Source organism: Gallinula chloropus (assembly GCF_964237585.1).
Source record: "Gallinula chloropus genome assembly, chromosome: 5".
Taxonomy (NCBI): Eukaryota; Metazoa; Chordata; class Aves; order Gruiformes; family Rallidae; genus Gallinula; species Gallinula chloropus.
In genome coordinates this window covers 52,524,109-52,550,554 of record NC_140090.1, presented here as the reverse complement: position 1 = coordinate 52,550,554, position 26,446 = coordinate 52,524,109, and the positions used below count along the sequence as shown (strand labels likewise).

General features: G+C 38.1%; 2 protein-coding genes across 2 annotated transcripts in view; one reads left to right on the top strand and one right to left on the bottom strand.

The window, feature by feature from the left end:
* Positions 1–26,446, top strand: part of WAPL (WAPL cohesin release factor) — a 150,853-nt gene that overhangs the window by 3,815 nt on the left and 120,592 nt on the right. The window lies entirely within an intron of this gene.
* Positions 4,285–26,446, bottom strand: OPN4 (opsin 4; the record flags this gene model as incomplete). The annotated part of the gene is made up of 11 exons (XM_084264469.1): positions 4,285–4,476; positions 6,075–6,143; positions 6,685–6,837; positions 10,022–10,202; positions 11,239–11,346; positions 14,474–14,638; positions 15,524–15,695; positions 17,539–17,742; positions 18,903–19,036; positions 20,261–20,403; positions 26,291–26,446. The coding sequence occupies 11 exons, from the start codon at positions 26,444–26,446 to the stop codon at positions 4,285–4,287; spliced, it is 1,677 nt and encodes a 558-aa protein (XP_084120595.1).

Below are 26,446 nucleotides of genomic sequence, written 5' to 3'. Positions count from 1 at the left end.
TTTTAATCTTCAGATCCAATTTCATAGCAAAAAAAAGAAGTATTTTTAGGTAATATGTCAACCAACCACCATGATGCCAGCATTGCAGTCTAATAGAGATCCTGACATCTCTATACACAGTGCAGTGATATCAGTGTTTGGAAAATGTACTAGCATTTTCCTATGCTGACATGACTCTTACAGCATTTGCTTTGCTCTGTGAGCCAGGTACATAGAATTCCTGTGCTGTGCCTCCAGCAGAATCCTATAAAAAACCCCTTACTAATGTTTTTGCTTTATGTTAGACTGTTAAAACTACATTTGCTCTACAGAAACTTTTTTGGTTTTATTAAGTTTACACTGAGCATTTACTCAGTCTACTGTCCATAGAAGGGATGTAAACAGGATGGCTTATAAATCCTGACAACTGTGAACTTTGTATGAATTTGAAATGAGTGTTTAGGCTGTGAATTTGATGGGGTAAGGATGCTGTAGTTATCTTTTTTGATCCATATGAAATGTGAAGTGCATGGGATCGTGGCCCGGGTCTAGGGTTGCTAGGAATGAGAGTACTGCTCATTTCTTCCTTTGTTTTAAGACTGGTTTTATGTAAGCCTGTTGATAACATGCGACTCCTCACATTCACATCACCCTAACAACTGCAAGGCTGCAGGTGCAAGTGTTTGAACTCGGCTGCCTGTTGCTTAGCTATTGAAACATTGTTGCCTGATAGTAAGGCTGCTTTGCAGATATGGGCCCTTGCGCAATGGAGCCCTGTGGAAATGGTGGTTTCAGGGTTACTGAAGTGGCAGTAACTTTCACTGAGGGATCAGAGAAAGATGAAGGCCGCATGGCAGCACTTCTTGGGCTGGCCTAAGTAAAAATGGTACCAGTCACACTGAGGAAAACAGGAACACATGCATATTACTCTAAAGAACTGTAGAAACACCAAAAAAATATTGGTGGTGCCTTTGGGTTTCTTCCTGAATGTCAAGCTTGCTATTGGTTTTGTATGTGACTTCAGGAAAAATACTCTTTGCTATTCTGCCTTACCTAAGAATGTGTGAAATTTTACTCCATGTCATATTCTCTGATGACACTTTTAAGTCCAGTAGAGGATGCAAAACAGTTTCCAAAAATAGGGAAAATAAATCTGTAACCCGCAAAACACAGGCACTAAGATCCCTGGCACTGTGCAAAGATCGTTAAGATTGGGAACTTGTGACTGCTGCTTTATGCAGTACTTCAATCTTGACTTGCAACAGCCTTTTTTTACACTGGTTCTTGGCCCCTTCTTTACAGGACCACTGATAATAACCAGTTACTCACCAGTTTTGCAGAACTGCTTTGTTGATCCAACCAAACATTTTTACTTGTGACATGTCTGAATTTGAGCTGGAGCCCATGGAGGTGAAGAGCTTGTCTGTTAACTCTGGTTGCTATAGCCTTTGCCAGCAGGCTGCTCTATGAACAGCTGCTGTTGCACAAAAGGCCAAAGGCAAGAGCCTCAGTTTTGCCCTAGTCCTTTCACACCTCCCAAGTTACTGGAACATACCCAGATGCATGTAAACTACAGGTGGTCTCTCCAATGCAGAACAGGCTGTACAGTTGACTTTATCTGAAACATGAATCGTCATCTCAGTTCTAAATTATTTTAATCCAATCAGTCGTCTGTGTTAAAGGGTGTAAAGAGACAGCAAAGCGGAAAGAATGGCTGCCAAGTAGAGGATACAGGACACAAATAAAGCTGCTAAGATGAGATGAAATATGAACTAATAATGATTTATTCCAAATGCCACTGGGGTTACAGTGTGAATCATTTTAAGAGAGATATTTGGTTGAAATGAATTCTGTAGGCTTTCCCCCAAAAGAATTTTATAGTCTCAGTAGAGGTGAAGGGAAGGTAAAGCTGTTAGTTACACAGGGAGTACACATAAGAGTTTTGAAGTGCTCCCAAACAAATTCTCCTTAATTAATGTATGCTTTTCAAGCTGCTTGTAAGTAGATGAGCATGAACAGCTGTAGTTCTTTTTATAGATACAAACTAATCTCTAGTTCATATTGGGGTTGAAGGATATAGAGAACAACATGCTGTGGATTCGTAAGGCTTTTCTAGCCATGGAAGTATTCTTTTTATACCATCTAAAAAGGGAAGGAAATGAAGAAGTGGAGTCTTCAAGAATACTACTTGGAACAAAATCATGACTGGAGCACAGAGCCTAGCTCTTAATGACACATACCATGCACTTATTAACACATGAAACAGCATGTGTGAGTCAACCTATTTTCTTGACAGGTTCTGCCTTTTGGGACCCATATGAAATGGGCAGCATTAGCTAGTATTTCTTCCTAATTTTCAGTAGTGCCATCCTTTGTGGCAAAGGATGGTAAGAATGGCATGTTTCATGTTTTTAAATAACTTTAAAAGCCTAAGCAATGTCATAATACAATTCCTTAGTCTTGATCAATATCTGTGAACATACTTCCTGTTGGAAGGTGATATGTTTTCTCCCTTCTTTCTCCTTATTGCTAGCTCTATATATTATCAGTTTAATACTGTCCTCTGCCTGGAGACAATATCCGGTTGTGGTAGGTGAAGCAGGGAACTGTAATAACTCCTTTCCATCTCTAATGCCTGTGATTTTATTTATATAAAAATGTCCTGGATTTTGAGCAGTTTGTTTCTTTTGGCAGTTTATTACCAGCCTTAATGGCCCACTTTTTCATGATCTAACATTTGGTTACTACTGAAATCATTATCGCCTCCATTTTTAGTATTAATAAATTTCCATTTAGTAAACCTCAGTTTGAAGTATGTTTCCAAAAGCTTGCCTTCAAACAATACCTCAAATCTTCTGGAACCCATCAATTACATTTTTGTCCTCAAAGGAATAAACTGGATACATTTTTATTGACTTTATGTCTCTTTCTGATGTGACATAAGAACTGATTTACTTACGACAAAATTACTTGCTGGGTTCCTTCCATTATTGCAGCCAAAGGAAGAACTATTGGAGGGCCCATGGGGAAGAACTGTTTCAGTAGCCTTTTTGTACCCTGTGCTTTTGGGTTTAGAGGGTGTATATCCCCACTGTGGACTGACTGTGCCTCCTAATTCTTGCAATATAGACTGCTAAAGATTGCAAATTCTGTCCATTTATTCTCTCAAGTGCTGGAAGAAGCACTAGGGAAAAGCATAAATTTACTATTAAATAGAACTCTTTTCCTTTCTTTTCAGGGGAAGTAAATACAATCTCATGGATTTAGTTGCTGTGGAAAAAAAACCCATCAGCTGTAATGATGCTGCTGTTTAGAGAAAGGAAAAATTAAAATGCTTAAAGGGGGGGATGGTGTGGATTCAACACATCTTTAGAACAGCTGTTTTTGGATAACTAATTTGTCTCCTCCAAAGATTTACTTTAGAAAAACACATCTAAAGGTAAACCACTTTGAGATTTTGGAAGGCAGATGTATTGACTTACCCATAAGACATTGAAGTAAAAATATTGCTTTGAATTCTGCGTTCTTCTCATGAAACCTGCTAAAGGAAAGTTGGAAGGATACTTTGCTGTAGCTCTGGGGAGGTTAGGTAAGAGTGCGTTAAACTGGTCTCTTAAGTGACTGCTGGAAAAAGAAGCTAAGTATGGAAAGGACCATAGCTTCATCATCGTGTGATTGCTTTCTCTTTGCCCAGATTCTCAGAAATTAAAATAAAAATCTGAGATGTCGATTTACTACTCAACTGCATTGCCTTTCAATTGGGTTGTAGAAGAAAATGAGGGAAACTGTGCCATTAATGAGAGAAGGGAGCACTGACTGTGTGATTAAGTTTTCATTTGGTTGAGGAACTTCACAATAATGAAGAAACCATCTTAGGGAAGTCATGTATGTTTTTCAGTAAATCTCACAGCTTTAGTTGAGTAACAACTTTGAAGTTAAACTACACTGAGTGAACAAAGGCCATTTTTGAATCTCATACTTCCGTTTCCTCTCAAGTCAGTCCTAGGAGGCTTGCAGGTAAATCCATGCAGTGGCAGAATATACCTGAGCAGTGTAAAATCCCAGTGGAAGAAATGAGCTGCATAAAGAAGAGATAATAAAATTACACTGTGATTCAGATCAAGAAGTGAGCCACAGGAGAGAGTGCTGATGCTGAAAAGCTTACTCCTCTTTCTTTCATCCTTGCTTGTCTTGTGTCTTTGTAGGAACATTTCAGAACAAGTTGGGATGGTATTCTGGATTCAGCTGGGCCATAGTTGTTCCAGAGGTATTGGCTAAGGTGACATTCTGGTGTGCACCACTCACTTAACTATTTGACTTCTTGTTCTGCTTGTGGCTGTTGATCTTAGGGTGCAGGAAACCAGAGTTGTACCTAGAAGGCAGCTCTACTCCTTGGACATTGCTGTATGTTATTGTAATGCTGGGTATCTGGGCTGCAGACGGTCCATGGTGAGACTCTCCTTTACTTTGTCCAATACCATTCAGGCTCTCATCTCTCTAAAGGATACAGGAATTTAAAAGAAATGCAAACCACAAACATCTATGAGATCAGGTTCCATAATCTATGAAAAAGTAACATATATTTAGATAAGCTGATATCTATGACTAACTCAAAACCAAACTTAATTTAAAGGATAGAGGAAAAAGTAGATTTGAACCTATTTTTAATGTTTCACAAATAACTTACAAGAACAAAACCTGTTAAGTTAATGTCCTAAATCACAAGTTGCATTTGCTACTTAAGAGCTGGTCTACTTTGATGAAAGACCAGGCTAATGACAGCACATTTGAGTATGAACAAAAGTGCTGTGAATATGCTTAGACAGTCTATAACTTCAGTGAAATAAGGAGTTCCTCCATAAAGAAGGATTGTTGAGGTTCATTGTGGCTAGAGGTGTTTTAAAACGTAGTGATAATAGCATGGATAGTTTAAAAGGGGAATCAATCTAGAGAATGAAGGGAAAACAGGAATTGAGGGAAAGATTAATTAGCATTTTTTGACAATAACAGCATGAGCTGTCACTGGCACAGGACCAAAAAATGAGTGTTAAGATGATCTCAACAGTAGCTTGCAAGGATCACTACTAACAACAAAGAGTTATATTAAGATGTTTATATTACCTTGGGGTTAATACTGGAAAGATAAAACTAGCTTGTTTTCACTTGTCAACTCTTTTATTTCCCTGTCTGCCAAGAATTAAAGCAAGTTGACTCACTTGTGGCAGATGTAAAAAAAAAAAAAAAAAAGTTATCAATATACCATAGCTCTGTTACATGGAAGAAGAAACAGTAGCACAGCATCTTACTGAAGATATGCTGGTAATACGGTATGTTTCAAAAACTTACCTTGATTTTCTCCGAGCTGCATTATTTTAGATATTTGATGCTACCCAAAACAGTGAATATTAAATAGTTTATAATATTATATTATAATTTATTTGTATAGCAGTATTTGCCACGAGACTGTGGCTGTCTCAGAGGTACAGCCATTGGAATGGCATTCTCAGGTTACTGTACAGTGTATATTATGGACTCAATCTGTGTCAGGGCAGGTTTAGATTAGACATTAGAAAAAAATCTTCACCAAAAGGGTTATCAGGCACTGGCACAGGCTGTCCAGGGAGGGGGTTGAGTCACCGACCCTGGATGTATTTAAAAGACAGGTAGATGAGGTGCTCAGGGATATGGTTTAGTAGAGGACAGGTATGGTTGGACTTGATGATCTCAAAGGTCTTTTCCAACCTAGTGATTCTGTGATATTATTCATATAAAGATGGCATAAAATTAATGTTTCCATGCTCCACTAAGGAACCACTGACCTCATCAGGGGACCTTACTGAATTAAAGAAAATATTAAAGTTCCTTGCAGAAGTTGGACTTTAAGGAGAATCCTGTAGTACATGTGTTCCCCTTCTGGTTAGTTAAAGCAATTATCAACCCTGTGTGGTCATGTTTTCTATATTCTGCTGCGTGTACCATGTGACTTTTGCATCTCAAAAAATAAATTAGTTTTTTCTTAGAGACTGGGATTGTCAATAGTTTTTGTTTCCTCAGTTAGTTAGACCCATGCCAAATACTAAAATAATAATTCTTACAGTGGGTATAGCAGTGTGCTCAGTGACATGCAGTTCCACCATGGATATGTCATCATCATCTACAGCTGTCTGAAAAATGAGCACAGATAAGAAAGACATGAATGGCATGTTGGTACGTTACAATATTTTACATATGTGAAATGCAAAGTATCAGAAAATGAAAAAATGTAGGTGACAGCAGGGAACTGACTGGAAAGCAGTGATATGCTAAAGCTAGCATTGTTTTTTACCTCTCACCCATTGGTTCATTTGATAGCAAATGAAGAGTCAACAGAAAGACTGACCAAGAAATTTGGACAGTGAAATACAAATAATACCGAATACATACTTAAAACCAAACACAAGACAACGTATCATTCAGATGCTACATTCATGAAAACGGCACCATTGCTTGTCAGAAATGTGACAGACAGAGGAATAATAAACCAGGGTAGAAATAAAAGGCTGATGACCTTTTACAACCTGTAAGTCATTACTCACTGTGTGAACTCCTACATTATCCCTGTCTTCTTGCAAGAATCTTCACAATTATTATGATAAAATGTGCAGATTTGTTAACCTATCAGTCATTGGAGAGTTTAGATACTACGCAGTCACTAATAGGTGTTACCTTCTTAGAAATCCCAGGATCATGGTGCTTCAGTTTAGATTTGGCTCTTATGTCACTAGTTTGAGTTGTGTCTTTACCCATTTCATAGGAAATCTGTCTGCTAGCAAGTCTGGAGAACATACCGGGGCCATCAGTTTCTGTGTCAGTACAGCCCTGAAACAATACAGCAAAAACAATCACACTAGACTTAGACTTCCATCCAGTTTGCCCCATGGGAATCAGTTTTACCTAGGTAGAAATTGTAAGAGACAGACATTGTATGGAAAAACATTTCACAAAAGCTAGTCCATGTATGACACCATCAAACTTTTTCTTAAAAGGGGTACAAACAGAACTATCAAGTCTGTTGAGTCTAAAACTTAGCCTGTTTTTTCTTCCTCCACAGGATGCAGTGTGAAATTTCAAACACAATAGTGCTTCATTATAGTCTATTGTTGAAGCTTCTCTGATGCACCTTGTAGCTCCAAGGAGACAGTGTTTCCATAGTAGTACCCAATTAGGAAGCACAGGTGTTGGGAGCAATTAGGGTTAAAGTTTCCAAGGTGGCTTGAGTGGAAGCAGAAATAAATAGAAGGAAATATCTGGGGACTGCAGAATCACTGCTTTAGAAACATTTTGTTCTATGAACAAACCCTATTTTTATAAACTTTTTTCCACTTAATTGGAAAGCAAAAAATTAAAGAGACAAAAAAACCCCAATCCATCAGACTGTCCTAGAAGTCATAAATGCTGTTCTCCTCACTCTGTCAGCCTTTTCACTACAATGGGGGAAAATCACAGAATTTCGTAGAGCATAATAAAAGAATGGAACAGCTAATGGTGTTGTGATGAGCAGTTCATGGCAAAACAGCCTATTTTCTGTTTCACAGTATACCTTGCCTTAAAATAGGGGAACATAATGGTGGAATATACTTTAAAAAAATATTCTTGCAGCAAGGGTTTTTCATAAGCAATCTATGTGCTTTGGATGTAACTTTCATCAGGTAAGTATGTAATTGCTTGAAAATACTCAAAGCGATTACTTTGAATATTTGATACTTTCAATTACTGAAACTTTTATAAACTTTCCCCAGGGAAGAAGATAAAAATGAGAGGTGTAGAAAACATGAACTTTGATGGAACTGGAGAAATTGGCCTGATGAGTCTGGTACTATTAAGATAGAATCCCGATTAGTGATGCCATACCAGAATTTTAATTCATAACAGATTGATTGCTCTAAGGAGGATCAGGATCATTCTTTCTGTGTAACTGTGGGGAAGGATAAGGAGAACACAGAAGAAGGGGAAACAAAAATTAATTTAATGTGGGACAGTGACAGTCAAGACTGCAGTTTCATAAGCAGCTTTCTAACAATTGGGGAAGAAATGATGAAGATGAATCTACAGACTAAAGTGTCTCCAGATTGAAGTGTCTCCATGGAAGAGTTTTTAGAAGAGCTTAATAAAATATCCATGAGAACAATCAAAACATATGTTTTCCCACTGAAGCACAAGGGCTTGGGGTAGGCTATTTTCTAGATCCTTTCCTGTCCTATTAAGCTGTCTTTATCCCAACCCACAGGTTTTACCTTCTTTCAGTTCTCTTGCCCGTCACACTGCATGGAGCGCGGGAGTGAACGTCTCTGTGGTTGTTGTAGCTGCCTGCTGGATTAAGCCACAACAAGCACTTACAGTCCCATTTGATTGAATTTTAAAATGGAAGCAACTTTATTTTCTGAGCATCTGTTCCTGGCTCCTTTTCATTGTGAAGAACTGAATGGTAATTTTTCTTTAGAATCTTTAAGGTGCAGAATATCTTTATGTCAACAGAAGTACACAAAAATTGCACATACATAATTTATGATCTTACTGTTTGATGACTGGTCTTGGCATAAAAAACATGGCGGCATATGTATTGCTTTTTGCAGTATGAGTGTACGTCTAGAAATGTTAGAGCTTAATTGAAACACATACAGTGCAAAAAAACCCCAAATAAATTATCATTGAGCATCAAAGCAATTTTAGTTGTTTGCTTTAAAATTGAACCCTTCTTTCTGCTCTGTACTTCAGCTAAACTGATATTACATACTGATAAAACAGAGTATTTTGTGGTCAAATCAAATAGTTAAGGGAACATATATATTCTTGCCAGAAAATCTTGACTCTTATTGTTCTGAACAAGATCCAGACTTACTCAAGGCTTATAGAAGATTCCAGACTGAAGCAAGCCAATTGCTTGGAGTTTATTACCTTAGGTATTTCTGTTGTCCTTTTAACTGTTTTACCTTGAGTGTTAAGAGTTGCTTTCTTAAGAAAACAGAATTGTTGAATAGTTTGTGAGTCCCCTTCCCCAACACTGATAGAAGGACAAGAACAGTCAGTGTTACTCAAGGAGTCTTGATTTTTAAGAACTGGGATTCACCAGTTTAAGAGATGCAATGTAGAAATGTTCCTTTTTGTTGGCCAGTTTTAAAATTTTCCACATGAATGGTGGCTAGCCGGAAGAATTTAATTTTGGCTATATTGAGAAGTCAAAAGAAAATAGAAAATAAAGAAATTGAAAGGTAACTGTTAACAGCTGTCAGAGTTCAGCACTTGGCTGGATTAGATACAATTATTGCCTTGATTATGAAAAAGAATCGTCAAAACAATGATGGCTTTTCATGCATTCAGAGATTTAATTTAAAACAATTGCAATGACCTGACTAATGCACTTAGTCACCTAGTAATGTGACTTTGGGTTGAAAGAGGGAGCCTAAGATACAAAATATTTGTCATAGTCCCAGTTTCTATGCAAAACATTTGGCTTCACTTTGACTGGCAGAAGCAAGCTGTTGAGGTCTTCTCTGAGAATGATTCTCTAATGGATTTACTGATTTGTCTAAATCTCATTGATTAATATGTTTTGAAATACAACTCACTTCACTTTCAGAAAGCATTATACATTTCATTACAATCTTGCTTTCTCTAGAGAACTATTTAGTGACCAGCAATTTCTTTCCTGTGTGTGTCCAGATTCCAAATCTGTGATCAGATATGTACATCCTAGAAGTACGACCAAACTTTCAGGTGTGCTCTGGCTCTAAGCTTCTCTTACTTCCTAAAATTCCCGTTGTTCCGTCTTAACACTCTTCCTTCAGTGTCACAAACCATCAAGAATACAAAGAAAGAGCTACATTCTGCTTTTATACTTCATCATTCTGTCTTTATTCCACTTTGTCCCTTCTCTTTTATTTGGAGCTCTTGTAATGACCACCACAGTGCATTTAATCTAAAGAATCAACCACCTTGAAGGACTCTATATGAAAATGAATTACTTTGCAGGTAAAAATGAATGTATGGGAAGTGTCTCCCTTACGGATTCGCTGTCAGAGAGAGAGGACAGTCGTCTTTTTCCTTTCTGTGGCCCACATAGCTCAGAAGACTGGCTAGTTACGGTTGCTCGTCTGGAGGAGGGATAACTGCTGAAAGACCGCGAGTCTTTTGGAGAAACTCTGAGCAGGGATCCAAGGCAAGGAACATATGTTGCAATGGCTGTTCTAGTGGATGAGAGGTAGAATGAGTCAGATATTTTCTGTTATTCAGTCATCAGAAACAATACATTTATTCAAAGAGATGGACTAACACTGCATGGACTGGAAAATTACTGGGTAGAAAAAAAAATGTCCAGATATCCAGTATCTCATATACAGTCACCCTGCAAGATCACTTATTCACAGTGTTCTGCAGAACTCAAATTTATTGCTTGGCAGAGATAAGGGCATTAAAGTATAACTCTGTGAACTGAAGGGAGTTATTAAAATGATGTTTTATCTGCTTTCAGCTTAATCAGGGCAAAAATAAAATTCTGTCCCTTTAAACTGAACCTTGCAGAAGTACCACATAATGAATTACTTTAATCTTCTCCTAAGAAGCTATTCTAGCTTCCTCTTACACATCTGTTTGCTGGCTACCTCTAGAGTTGTAGAAAATCTGCAGTTATATTACAGTATTTCTTTCCTCATATGCAGTGTAAGGAAGCTCTTTGGCCTTGCTTCCCTCTTTCTCCCAGCCTTCCTCATGCCCACCTCTTCTCTATGCAGTTCCCAGTAGGTCTTTGTAAAGGGTGAAACATCACACATATGGTTTTGCTGTCACCCGTCATATCTCACAGGCTGCATCTGAGCTTGATATGTTAATGACCCTAGATGTTACAACTCAGAAGAAATACTGTCTGAATATGAAAGGTTGAAAGGATGCACAAAATGGGGAAGAGGTGAACTGGTGTACTCATGAAGATAGTTAAATTTATGGTGCCACCTTTGAGGTGAGAAGGTCTGTACCTTTTATCATCTAATTGTAATTACAGATGAATATCCATAATCATCTTTAACTGCTCTCTGCATAATAATTTGTTCCAGGTATATATTCCACCAGTATTTATATGGCATTGGAAAGTTTGCCTGGGGAGGGCAAGGTTGTCTTGCAGTGGTAAAATGAGCAGGAGAAGCAGAGTTCAGGTAGTAGTCCTAAAAGTGACAGTTACTGTCTGATTTTCTTTGCGATGTTAAGCACAGATTATAAGAGTGAACTTACCTGTATTTGGGATGTGTGATGGCATAAATGATGGGGTTATGGATGACAGAAGCTTTGGCAATCACAGCTGGTATGGAGTTCATGAAGGGTGTTAGGACATGGGAATACCTAGAGTGATGCAAAAGCATTGTACAGTTAGTATGGAGTTCTGTGTACAGTAATACACTGACAAGACATTAGTGCTCCAGAGAGAGTAAAAGGGGGGAGTTCTGTACCCAAATAAGTGAGAGATCAAATTTTATGTCCTTTGCCTGTAAAGATCAACAGTGGCCTGATTGAATTTCTGAGAAACTCAATTTTTTGGGGGCTTCTCTTGCAACACTACTATGACTCAGGATGGTGTTTACCCTAGGGACAAAGTCAGCCTTCAATAAGTGAATGTGCATCCATTAGAGTATTGGTTCCAAACTGAGCAGATATACTTACTATTATGTCACTAAATAGGTGTGCAAAGTAAGGTATTGCAGGAAAATATAATAAATACCTTTTTCCTATTCAGACTTTATTTTTTGCCTGATCTGAACTAAAAGGTGAAGAGGAAGTATTTTCAGGTGTCATATGTTACTCTTATGTGTTACTGTGGCCATGCATATATGAAGGTGATAAAAGGATAAAAGAATTATGATTGATGTCTATCGGCTATGATGCTATCAGCCAGCTAATTTTTGAAGATAGCTTCAAGTACCCCCAGCTCAGACCAAAATAACAAGACCTGCTTAGATGCTATGAAGACCTCTTCTTGCATGGCTGGAAAGAGTTCTAAGTGAAATGTCCCAATAAGTCAGTCCCAAGGATAGCATAATTTCTTTATCACTGCTGTTCTTCCTGAGAAGACAGCTTAAGCTCCGTCTTTCATTTAGCCTTGTATTCCTATAATATGGGAGAAAATAGGTTTCCCTTTCAATCCTCTCTCAGAAGAAGATCTCTCCTAAAAGTGCTGCAAACAGTGAAGAGGTGGCATAAGTATGTGGCAGCTCATCTATATACATTTTTCATCATAGTATGGGAATATTTATGTTCTGTGATGAGGTGGAAATAGTTTGTCCGCTGCCTGAATGTTGAGATGCCATTTCACCTCTAATCTAAGGCTTTTCTCTGGTAAGAAAAAATAGTTTCTCCTTATCGTAGCGTTAAAGCATTGGTTAAAGGTGCAATTCTTCACAAAGTCTGGAGAACACACAACAGTATGACCTTGCTGGAATGGAGTTTTTAACCCTGAGATGAGAGAGAGAGTGTTTTGGTAAGATTGATGGAGAGTTCAGCTAACAGAAACAGAGACAAAGGCTTTTGTTTAAGCTAACCATTCCCAGAAAATACGTGTCGATCAAAAACATTAGAGAGAATGACTGTGGGCTGTCTTGGTATTCCCCATCCAAAATATTTTCTAAAAGAATTTAAGTTCTTCCTTCATTTTGTGTGTTGATCTGTCAGATGAGTTGTCTTTAGTCCAAAACTATAGCCACCGACTCTTATGTCTCCCTCCCAAGTGTGGCATACATTGATTTTCTCTGAACTTACTGATAATAAAAGTCTGCAGAATGCTTCTAAGCTTGGTCTGTTCACCTCTGAAAAATCTCAGAAGGATTGCCTAAAAGGCATAGTTCAGAAATGGAAAAAAAGCTGAATGAAGCTGTGTTGCTCACCAGATGTCTTCATAAGCAAAATTTGCAAATGCTCATTTGTCACATCCCGCAGAGTTATAAAATTGTCCATTTGTTCAGATTTTTGTCAGTGTGAGACATGGGCTAAAAGTCAAGTTCAACAGGCACTAGGCACTTGATAATCCTAAAGCAGATGCTGAACCATATGGGACAGCCTGACAGTTCTGGACAGCCTGACAGTTCTACACAGCCAAAATACTTAACTTAAAGCATCTGCTAATTTTATTTATTTATTGATTGATTGATTGATTTTTGCATTTTAAGGCAAGTAGTGCTGCAAGGTAGCTGTTCTGCATTTCTTTGTTTTCTTGCTCTACCTCTGTCTCCAGCTGGTCACATACTTCCAGTGGTAGGTGCCCAGTACCTAAGTCTCCCTGTGATAGGAAACAGGACACTGGGACACACCCTAAGTAAGGATATGTGTTTCTGGGTGAGGAACTTGTTCTTTATGGAGAAAATGTTTACTGCTGTTTGGAATTGCCCCTGTGGATACATGAGAATGGAGTCATCCTCTCTTAGCATTTTTTCTTCTTAAGCCTAAGATTGTAGAACTGACACATTTAGGAAGCTTCCTTCCTAAGCTAAGTTTGAGAACAGGTCCTGCACTTGCCTTTTGCTTAGGTGTGTAACAAAAATCACCCCTATCTCCCAAAAGTAAATTTATCCCATCATAAGGAAATTTATCCTGTGTGTCAATTTTAAGAAAACCTACTTTTTATTTCTGACTTGAAAAATACAAATAGGAATGTTTTGTACTGACATGGAAGTCTTCCCTTTGCGGATGTGCAGGGGACAAGACTTTGTAACGTAGATAGTCACACCGGTTTTACAAAGGCTAAACTGGAGCACAGGAAAATCCACATTAACATGGGAGAAATACCCACATAAAGCCAAGGCATCTGGACCCCCAATGTTACTTGTGCCTAGATTGTATCAACTATACTCTGGTGCCAAGGTATGTACAGATACATTAATAGTAACATGCTTTTGTCGAAGTACTGCATAAAATGTTGACAATTAAATAGATGAAGGACATGCTTAGAGTATTTATATTTCTGATCTTTTATATCCAGCATCAAAAACCTACCTGATGAAAGTATGTGTAAATTTTGAACTTGCTTACACATGTAAGGAATTTCAGCAGTTTGATGTAACACAAGAAAATTAATAAACTTTTATAAGTAAAAGTGGAGAAAGAACAGAGAATCAATCCCTGGGTGTATCTTTCCAGTGCTAAATTTAGCACTTTGGCATTAAATAAAGTTCAGATAGTTCAAATATCCTAAGTGGAGCTGTGTTCAGAAGTCATCATAACAGAAATGTTAATGTTGACAGCAATAACCTTCCAGTTTTCTTTTTTTTGGTTTTACTTTTTTTTTAAAAAAAAGTCAAACTAAGAAAAAATCAGAGTCAGCATGTGCCCCATTTTTTAAATGTCACTCCTAAATATGTGAATGTTTTAGATGCACTTCAGGCATTAAACTTGACAAGTAGCTTTGACTTTCATCTGCCTTTTACAATTTCACACCTTTTTCTTTCACTGAATATTCCTTTGCTGATATATGCATAATTACCCAGCAAAAGCTACCAGAGCAACAACAGAGTATGGTGACCAGGAAATGACATAAAGCAAGATGACAATCAGTGCAATTTTGGCCATCTTCCACTCATTTTTCATCCTCTGATACCGTTTCTGCAACTCTTTATTTCCATGTTTGCATCCAAATGTCTGAATAGACCTAGGGGAAATAAACACAATAGCAAAAAAAAGGAGGTAGGGAATTGAGCAAGTAGCTTCCTAAGATGAGGCAACAGTTACTCTCATGCTAGTTTACTCATACACTTTTAATGTGTGCTAATGTGTGTGTGGGACTGGTCCTTCACAATTCAGTGCCGTTTTGTCATACTGATCAACAGCAAAATTCAAATGTACTTCAGTGAAGAAAATTTTCCTGTACCAGAACTTCCACATCAAATCAGGTCTTCAAACCAATTGAACAACACTATACTACATACAGCTAGAGTATGCTTCCTTAGATCCAATTTTGCTACATTACTCTTTCTCAGTACTTCTGAGCTTTGTGACAAGATACACTGATATCTACAAGACAGATAATCTACAGATTACGAATGTAGTGGTAGACTTTGGCATTTAGTTTTACAATAGTTTTTGTTTCAGAGACCTGTGATTAATTGTTTTACCTCTTTTTCACCCTTTGTCACATATGGAATTTGTAGTTCAATTTCATCTGTTTTTCTGTGGAATACTTGTTGATACACTGTTGCTAGATGTCTCTGATGCCCTTTAGTACTTTTTTTGGTTGGTTAATTTCTGTAGTCCTTTCTCATCCTTCAGGTTTTGTATTAGTGCTACTCATACCATTTTCTGCATCATTAGACAATATATTGAACGTCTCTGGTTTAAATTCAGGAATGGCCCTTCTGAAGTTCATACTTCTTGCCATGTTGACTATTTACAGAATTCTTATTTGGTGTCTTGTCTCAGTCTCACATACAAATGAAAAGTTAAAGAATTCCCAATTTCCTTCTATCAGTCTTTGTTTTAAGAAAATAAGCAGCCCCTTAAACAGAAGGATAAAAATTCAAACCATTTAGCTACTTACTTGTTGGCTTTCTTGATAGTTTCAAATATAAAGACGTAACTGTATATGATAGCAATCAAAGGAATGAAGAAAACAAAGCAGAAGAGCAGCATTGTGTAGGCACGGACTGATGGGGTAAAAGTCATGTAGTCCCAGGAACAGGAAGTCAGCAGCCCCTCAGGAACGTATGCACCTGGAAAGCAAGACAGGAGAAGGCATAAGCCGTGACGTGATCCAATTCCGAGGGCAAAAGTTAGAGAAAGATATTCTGAATAACATGGGATTTAGTCCTATTCTCTTAAAGGGAAAAGAGTTTAAAAGGATACATGATTCATCATTTACAGCACTTCATTTCGTTTTCTTTTACTTTGTTGTCCTGTCATATGTATGTTCAGCAGTCTAAGGCTTCAGACTGGAAAAAATAATCATTTTGTTTCAGTTCTTTAATATTGCTTAAATTTTAACACAATCAAAGGGCATCTCTACAAATATTTCAGTGGGTCTTGGATCAGACCCATATTGTTTTTAACTATCTCAATTTCCTGTCAAATTGTGGTCTTCACAAGGCTGAAATGAAACTGATTGGTCTAGCTCCCACTTTTCTAAGTTTGTGTAAATATGATAAATTTACTGTGCAAAGGAGAAAGATGTCTTTTGCAGATCAAATTATTTTTTTTGGTGAAGAAAAGTTGAGTACAAGTAAAAAGAATAATATATACATAATATTCTGCTTTAACTAAAATATAATATCCTTAAAGCTACTGTATCAAATTGTTACATTAAAAAGTTGTCATCAGCAATATTTTTTTTCCTCTATTTTAATTTTCATTGTTTATGGTGGTATTTTCTGTTGAACTCTTAAAAGTATTGCACCAGATGTGCTCAGATGCATCAAATTACCATATGAGAGTTAGTACTGTGGGTCCTATTAGAATCTAATTACAAGATAACAACACCTTTCAAGCAATTATTCTACCTTCCCCAATTAAGAATATAGAATCTAAGACTATATTGTCATTTTGTTGTTCTAACATCTCCTCATTCGACTGAAGCTGCCTCTCCCCATACTGCAGTTTGCCCGCTTAAACATGCTTCCTGTCAATGGGGGACCAGATAACAAGGCAGTAACAAAAATCTGCTGAAATTCTACTCAGTGATTGAGTTGGTTGCAGCATCCTTTGGGAAAATCAAACATTGCTATGTTCTCACCTCAGCTGAGCTGACACATTCTCTTCTGGAATTAGGGAGCGTAATAATAAGCTGGGGTTTTGAATGATGAGTTCATTCTGACTTCCTGACTGAAGCTGGTGACTCATAGGAAACAGATTAATAGTAGGGGGGTAGATTCAAGTGAGGAAGAATAACAGAAGCTCACTGTTATATGTTGGAAAGACCTAGGTCCTGTATGTGTGTTCTGATTTTCAGACATAAAATTCACATTTACAAAAGTAAATCAATTTGTTATTACTAATTGGAAGTCTTAGTGAAGACACCAATGGTTGAATGGAGAATGTAACATACATCTAGTGCATTTTGCCCATCTAGAACACAGTCAAGACTTACTGAAGATGTTCTTGCACAAAATACTCAGACTGTATTCCTCTTTTATGTGAATAAAGACATTTAGATTAACACTACTATCTTAGCACCTTACAGGAGGAAAAACATCATCAAAGAAAGCCAAATGCATTTATCTCATTTTTGTGTTACTGAATTCGGTTCACTGGGAGATGGTATGGGATAACAGGCAGGTGTCCTTCACAAATTTTGCCCTTGATTTTATTTATTTATTTCTTTCTTCACTAAGTAATGAGCTTAAGTAACAGTGCTTGTCACGTAACATGCTGTAATATACACTGGTGGGATTTATTTATTTGATTAGAGAGCTTGAGTTTTAATACATGTTACCAGTTTTCTTCAGATCGATTTATTCAGGTATAATAAGCCAGACAGTATTCAGTCACCTTCTATACCTGTAATAGGTCTTTGATTCAATGCTATGAAGGGAAAAAAGCCTTTTATTCCTTTTCACTTACTCCATCCAAAGAAGGGCGGGAGGCTCCAAGCCAAAGAGTACAGCCAGACTCCTACCAGGATTATTAGCGCCTTCTTCTTTGACGTCACTCCAACAGAAGCCAGAGGTTTTGTGATGACAAAGTATCTGTCCAAGGCAATCACCATCAAAGTGATCATAGATGTAATGCCAAAAAGAGCTCCGCAGAAGGCATACAGCTCACAGCCTTTCAATGAAGATGACAGAAGTAGCAGTGAAATTAATCTACCCATGATAATTAATTTCTGGGAGAGTTCAAGTCTGTGTTTCTTGTGAACTAATGTCTTCTGGAATTTGTAAAGCAACGGAACTTCAGTTTTCCTGCAGCTGTAGTGCTATTTCAAAGCTGCTGTCTGTCTTGCTAATTACATTATCCATGGAGATAAACTTCAAAGATTTTGTTTGTTTGAATTTCTGGAGATAGTGATATTTAACATATTTTCACTCATTTGATTTCTGATGTTTCCAGTGGGATCATTTCAGAAGTCCATTAACATCTTAACTCCAGTTTTACTGCAGCTCCTGTAGAAAGAGCTGATATACTTAACAATGAGTTTTGGCCACTTTGATATCACAGAACCATTTATATCTCAAGGTCAGCATAACTGGAGTACATATGCAGGCTATGAATATATTAATGAGTGATTTGAATTATTCAGACAACCTGATGATTAAAAGCGGGGGCTTGTTTTCTTTTTTTTGTTTTAACATCTATGCAACTGAACACTTCATGGAAGTTAAAAAAAAAAAGTGCCTTTGGATATCAGAGATCAAAATACCAACATTAGTTCTCTGACCTTGCTCTCTGTCCATACCTGCTCAAGAGGCAAAGACTAGTCTTCCTCTTACCACAGTTACACAGGAAGAATGAGAGCACCTTCGTTCCACATTTTCATACTGCGTGTGAAGTGTTCAGCTAGTATTTCTGTTGTGAAAACCAGGCTCTCTTGCCTCACTTTGCAAGGTGCAAGTTCCAGAGCAGACTATTTAGGAGACCTTTGATTCAGTTGGTGTGTTGAGGGTTGGTGCATCTTTGTCATATGACTGCGGGTAACTTAAGTTATGAGATGATTGGAAAAGAATGCTGGCAAGAAGACTAGTCTTGTGCCTTACATTGCCAGTGTCACCTTTCTATTTATCTCATGTGTGTAGTTTTCTTCTCCATGGTGGGAATATATTTATTGCTCACAAACAAAAATGTTCAAAGTAACATTTGGGCCAACACTGAAACAATGTTGAGATACACTCTCAACACTGCAAGTGTACCTGATGATAAGGAAATAGTAGATTAACTGCCACTATGGTAAGAACATACTTAGTGATTTCTTAGAAAGAATGTATACAAACCTTTCTCACCAAAAATCCAGCGTTTGTGGAGGCTGTTGGTGAAAAAAACTGGAGACTGCGTAATGGACATCAGGAAGTCACTAATAGCTAGATTGATGATGAATGTGTTGGCTGGTGTCTGAAGGCTTCTACTCCTACAAAGATCAGAAGGAATGTTGCTGAGCACTGCTGCACTGTTAATTACTTTGTTACTTCACAAATACTAAGGAGCGCTAGAGTAGTGTGCTAGAATGCTAGAGTCCCTCATGAGAAAACATAAGCAAGGCTCAGTTTTACACATTTATACTTCTGTGCACTTCAGAGGATTGTTTTGATAGCCAGCTCAGTGATGGGGATAAAGCATGTGGTTCTTCAAATATTCTGACCCAGTGCACTGCATGTGAGTGATTAACAGGAAATTAAAGTTGATGTACTCTATGGATTTGCTGGATCTGGCTCGTGCTAAGCAGGGGGAGGAGACCACATTTTCCATCACTGATAAGATCAACTGTGACTTCCAAATACAGGGATTAAGTAAACTCACTATATACTGCATCAAGCATTTTGTTCTTCTCTATGACACTCATTCACTGCCCAGGGCACTGACTTTAAAGAGAGCAGGAGCCAGGCTTGAGTGTATCCTGCCTGTAATGCTATTCATGGTGTGATAGTACAGCATTATAAAGGGTACACATAAAAGCTCAACCGAGAGCTCCTCAGTTTGAGGCTTACAGGAACTTTTTCAGCTTTCTCAAATTTTCTGCCTTAAACATAATTGAAAAATACCAGAATAAATGATGGGTTCTTTGCATTGATCCAGAATCAATGACTAGGACTACTGTCCCCATTGGTCAATTTAGCAGCCGGGAGATATTATGAGTAGATGCTTTAGGGCTACTCATATTTGTTCAGTAGTCTGCAAAGTTAGTGAATACATTTCTGTTTCAGACAGCTGGCTGTCTTACAGTTTGCTGTTACTTGAGACTGTAGGCATCTGATGTGTTTTCAAAACTTCAGATATACTTGTTACTTTGCTCCCAATATCCCCTTCTGTCTCAATAGCATTTTTGAATGAAGACAATCTGTGATTTTCAGTGAAACTGCAACTGCCATGACTGGATTTTCTGTATGGGACCAGCGAAACAGCTGGGTGATGCTTTACATTGTTCCTAGTCATTTTGCTATGGCTAATGGGAGGAGGTCTGAGGGAAATGGCAGGTTGCTGCTATTTTGCTACAGCAGTGTCTCTTGATGCATTTTACTATGCCTGCATTGTAGTCTGATAGCATGCCTGGGCTGCATTTGCAAAGCACAGTTGAGCTACTATTAAAGTCCATAAATTTGAGTATTAAAAAAAAAAATATCCCAAAGAAAGATACCTGCAGAAAGCGTAGATGACCAGGAAGTTACCCAGAGTTCCTGTGATTCCCACTATAAGAATGACTACTCCAATTGTATAATGGGCATGATCTGGGACATCCACTGTAGGAAATGCACCAGGAACATCTTGCAGTGTCATCTTCTGTGTGGTAAACAAGAGGCCATAGGTATATTGTCAGACCTTACTGAATAAGCTGGCATGTGCTTCTCTAGAAGAGGAAGTGTGGTCAAGAATGCAAGAAGACAGCAAGCAGAAGAACCCCAGAATACTCTTAATTTCTTTCAAATTACATTCACTCTTGGTCATCTTCAGGGGATAAATAAGCTATCAGCAGTGCAAAGGTTAAAGGGTGATTTATGTATTTACTGTTGATTTAGAATTTTGGTGAAGAGAAGCTATCTATTCTCTCTCGAAAGATAAGGCTATAGAGGAGAAAAGAGAGACAGGAAAGGACCCTTTTTATTGCATCTGACATCAAGTAATGCATTATTTAACAATTAAGTTTTCTGTAGTTTTCACTTCAGGAGAGTTTCTGTACCTGTAAAGTATGATTTCTGTTGTCCTCTGACATCACTGCCTAGACTTCTTTTAGTATTAATGACCTTTATAGGTAAACATATATTTATTCCTTTAGTAGCATGGTTGTTTTATTTCTCACACTGAATAATACGGAACTGCTGCCCTGAAGACCTGGTTACCAAAAGACTGGCAGCACTGAAAAAGTCTTTTGGAAACTAAATTAAGGATCAGGAAAACTGAACCACAAATACTTTATACCTTATGCCTGGTTTCCATACTGGTTCTGGTTTCGCTGTGCACTGAGTGAAGGTATTTTGCTGTCTGTGAAGAATGTGCTAAAGCACTTGACAAAAACAACTAATCAACTATAATTCATAGGAAAATTCAATAGCCAAGTCTGAAGACCGCAGCATTATAAATAATAATTTTAAACCAATTTTAATTAAGTACCAGGAGCCATAAACACATTTTAGGCCAAATGACCCCGGATTAGTAATGAAGCAAACAATAAGGCTGCATCTAGGAAGCAGGATGACTTGATAGAAATTGAAGGGGAGAGAACAGCTGTCCAAACCATCACTGTTCTTCTGCTGCCTTTTGATATGAGGTCAGGCAAGGAGACTTAAACACTCACCTCTGTGCTACTGCTGCTGTCCTAAACATGTCTTGGCATCAGCTCCAACCAGCTAATGTAGTCATGAAAAATACCAAGCCTGGTCTTCATTCTTCTGCATGGACAGCTCCAGTCTCCGTAGCCAGGCTTTTTGCATCCAAGGCGGCACTCACCACGGAATGGCATGCCATGACCACTGCTCATAGCTCAAGCCTGCAAGCTGCAGCCAGGGCATTCTTTAGCTACTGAGCTACGACAATTACATCAGGGTTGGGAAAAGCCCAGAAAATATTTTTAATTGTTTGCAGCCTGTGTACCCAGAATACTGTCAACTCGGCTGTGGCGTAGGATCCAGTACAAGGGGATTGCCTGTCTGTGCCTGTAACAAGCTTAAATAATGCTGGATATGTTCTTTCCAACTGCAAGTAGCGGCAGGTGATGGTACAGCTGTCATATGCAGTCATTCCTTCCCAGAACAGGAAGGTTCCTGGTAGGAAAGCAGCAAAGTGTATGGAGGTAGATATGAAGTTCTCCTTTTTATGCTACAGTTGTGTTAGTAGTTGGCATTCAGCATTCAAGAAATGCCTTTGACAGCACCCCAGTTATCAAAGGAAATGGGTATTTTCAGACAACAGAGGAAGATTTACTTCTGAATACATCTGTGAGATTGGCCTGAAGTTACTAGAGACAGTATATATGTAAAACCAGTGTGCTGGTAGCAAGAAGTGAATCCCAGAAGTGTCTGGAATTCTGTAAGAGATTGGTTTTGCTTGTGGGCTGAAGATCTGCCCACAGCAATTCTCAACAAGTAGACTGTGCTCCCTGGGTTTCTACATAAGCAGAAATGAAGTGCTGGACAAACACTCTGATCTTAGAAAAAAATGTAGCCCTGGCTGTTATAATAATTGGAGAAAAATATTAAGGTTGGTACACTGACTGAATGACAGTATCATGACATTTATTGTTCAGGCTCCTGCAGCAAAGAGCAAGTTGGCGTCACATAAACGGGCATCTCGCCTAGGTAGAAATTGTTGTGCTTAACACACTGCCAGTAAAATAAAAAAAATCCCATCCTAATAGCAAGTGGGAAGGGAGACTCCAGGATAAAACTGTTCTAAATAAATGAGAGCAGGTGTTATTTGGTTGGTTTGGGGGTTTTTTCTCCTTAGCCTTGTGGCTAGAACATTTTTCAACCACTCTTCTGCAGAGAATTAATGATGATTATTAAAGGAATGGAGATTTCTGATGTTTTTCCCTGTAGCTAGTCATTTAATCAGAACTGGATCGAGGTAACAGAAATGAAGCAACTAAAGGAGCTTATTTTGGCTACAAAGCACAGATTAAAATGCCTTTAATTTGAATTACATTTGTAGATGACTAAGGACGAAGAAAATTTTAAAAGATAAATATAATTACAAAGAGAAATCACAAGAGTGGAAAGGTTATTTATGGGACAATAGAAGACTTTAAAATTACTTATTCAGGAATGAAACAAGTTCACTCAATAAAAATGTCAAGTGTAAAAAAAATAAAGGAATAATATTTACACTGCAGCAGTGATAGGACATAAATAATACTAAATATATGGGCAAATAAAAGGTCTGTGGCAAAGAGGAATAAATCCACATTTTAATATGGAGTTCCTGTAAGTCTGGGATTTTTATCACGGGGTCCAACTCTGGCTGTTCTTTAAGAGAAAGAAGTAAATTATTAAAGAAAAGCAATTTCACCATTTTTATTGGAAATGCGGATCTCATTCAAAGCTTCTTTAAGTCAAATAAAGGTACAAGTTGACTGACAAGGTCTTAGATCAGGCCTAAGCATTTCAGATTCATCACTGAGTTGCATATATACATCTTCCTTACTAGAAAATGAAAACACATGCCTGCTTCAAGTTCACCTTTAGGTCTTCTAAGGGAATTGTACATCAAAAGATAGGACAGGGAGATCATACTTGTGGAAATCAGGCCAGGCCAGCAGGATAATCAAAAACTCAGACATTTCCCAAAGATTTTCTCTATTCAGTTTCTCCAGCAGATTAGCCTTGTTTAGTCTGTCTTCTGTTGTCACCCCACGGTACAAGTACTTGGTTGGCTGGGGAGAATAAAAATCCCTCTGTTGCAATCCCTACTGCAGCAACTGTCCTTTGAGAATAGGCTGAGCAACTATTTCAGTTGCACTGATAATACCTAGCATCATTACCTTGCCTGTTTTCTGTTCAGCCTCCTTTCTATAAACACCATATAACGAAGAGAAAAATGAACAGGCAAACCCAGGGCTTCATTTTTTCTCTTCCAAGTGACATGACAACAGTTTATTTAACGTAACAAGGTTTCAACACCACCAAGTGCACAACGAAACTGAACTGGAAGCTAAGAGGTTGGACATTTTCCAATTGGTATAGGATGGACCATAGCTTTCTTGAGTCAACAACAACAAAAAAAGATGCTTGCACCTGAGGCTCTGGACCACTGGGTGCCAGTATACCCACAGGCCTTCCGTGTAGTGGGCAGCTTAGGTCCCTATTAATTCTGTAGGAAAGAACTAATTGGGAAGCACCAAGTTTCTGACAGTCAGTCCATATAAGTAATGCACATCTCAAGCAAGTGAACAAAATGGTCATGGAGGCTGTAGAGGACATCAAGGTAGTAACTGTAATGTACCAAAAATTCTTCATAGTAACTAGAGTGGGTCAGTTAGAGAACATGTCACTCGCCAAGGTCGGCATTTTAGTCACCTTTAAAAGCAAAGTGATTTGGTTGGGGTGTGTGTGAAACCCAGACTTTTCTAGAAGTGTAAAAGAATTTGCATTTTTTATCTCCAATAAACATGTATTTTTTATTTACACTAGTTTTGTGGAATTGGCCAATTTTGGTGTGATAAGGAACTTGGGAAGTGCCACACTGATTCAGGTCAGTATTCCTGACAACTAGCCTGCCTTTAGCCATGACTCGGTGTTTCACAGAGCCACAAAACTTGCATAATGAAGAGTGATGTGGGAATTTCATTTTCAACATAGAGACTTAGCAGTTGGTTTCTACCCTTAAAACAGGGTTATTATCTGTTTGAAAGGATAATCTTAGTGGAGGATATTTTTATCATCCATATATAGGTGTAATCCTTGTCTAAATCCTACTCTATCATTTGCCTCAATAGTCAAGTGGCATGAAGTTAGGAAGTTGCTCTACATTAGTGTATTGCCTTCTAGCAGGTTTAAATGTGTCCTTGTGGAAACACTGTAATAGAGGAAAACAGCAGTTTAATGCAGTCTGCTTCTTAAAATGTTTACTGTTCTCCCTGAAGGAATGCTTGTCTACTGCCTACAACAAAACAGCTAAAACAGAATTGACCATATTTGTAGTTATTATTCAGTAAACTTGACTGAGACTTACAAACTTGGGATGCTTTTTGGGAGTTTGATGAAAAGGAAATGCTTGATAAACATGTCTAAATCCTTCCTGTTCCGGTCTTGTCGGTGAGGGTGCAGCACAACACACAGCATTGCTATTCTATATTTATGGCCCACTGCCACAGCTGGTTACAAGGGGCCAAATTTGAGGAGCCAGCCTGTGTCTTTGGGAAGAAAGCAGGGCACATTCCCTTCTGCTGCTGTTCAATGCAAGCAGAGAAGGAGTGAAAATTAATCAGCCAAAGAGAACGTCAGCATAGGGCAAACCTTGCATTCTACCATGAAGTTTGTCAAGACACTGGTCTGAATGGATTTAAATGGAAGGACAAATGGATGTCTAGGTCAGATATAAAACCCAGGAACATTTGATTCCTGCATCTATTCTGTCTTAAAAATTTATTATACACATTTTCCTAAAGAGAAAGTTTTCTAAGCAGTTATCTTGTAATTGATTTACAAAGCCCCAAAACCAACCAAACCAGCTCACCTCTGAATAAGTTCTAGTAGAAGACACACTGTTTTTGAAAGTCCAACCCTCCCCTTCCCATCACCCATAGCATGGGAATACATGCAGAGAATACAGTTCAACAATTATTGGGGGAAAACCAAATCTGTTCTTTTTCAGAATAAGAAAAGAAGTTATATTACTTAATTACTGTTCACTTGGAAATGTTAATTAGTGAAGTCCTACTAAAGCTAACAGTGATGATGTTAGGAGCAAGGTCATGCACATAAATACTTGTGCTGAATATAAGTCATATTTCATATAGCCCACTCCTCACATTCTCCCAATGGCAAGAGTATAAAGCAAGGTTTAGTTTGTACTTGCAGGGAAAGAAGAAATCCTCATAAGGACATTTAAAGATTTGAACATATTTCAATGGTAGTTCTGATTGATTAATTGACTTATGTGACATTGTTTCAAAAGCCGGGAACAGAAAAGACTAGGACAAGGATAATTTTAAAGATACTTCTGCCTGGACATTAAATTTTATCTAATTTGGTGTAAACAAGACAAGGAAAGGGAAATAGGGACTGCTCTGTCATTGCTTTTATTATCTGGCTTCAAACAGTAGGTATTGGCTTTGCAGAATGAATGTTTTACTGGAATAGAGCCCAGTTCCAAAACATCACAAGTTTTGGCAGTCCCACATTGACTTTGGCAATGTATCAGGTTTCTTTGTTCTTAATTTTCCTACAAACAGAGGTAACGAAGCCGCTCATTTACACAGCATGACTTACACAGCAAATGGTAGTGGCCTTTTATATTACAACAAATCATATAGTTTAGAAAAAATTATAAGAACAGAAATACTGTAATTTCCCAGGCTTTCTAGGTGCATTGTTTGTACTGCCTACCTACAAGAGGCCGCACACAACTGAGAGCACTTATTTTTCTTCACAGCTCCTTGCTCTGATTTCTGAGCTTGCCTCTGTAGGCAATTGCTCTATGATGACAGGCAGCACAAAAAGGAGTGTAATCCCACCTCAATTATGGTTTCAGCAGGGTGACGCCAACTGCTAAGCCCTCTTTCCAGCGAACAGCAGGGCTTTCCATAGATGATGTTTGTCCTGTGGAGCAATTTGGATAGCAGATTTTGTATCCTATCTTCCGGATTTAATGTCAGCCACAAGGAACACAT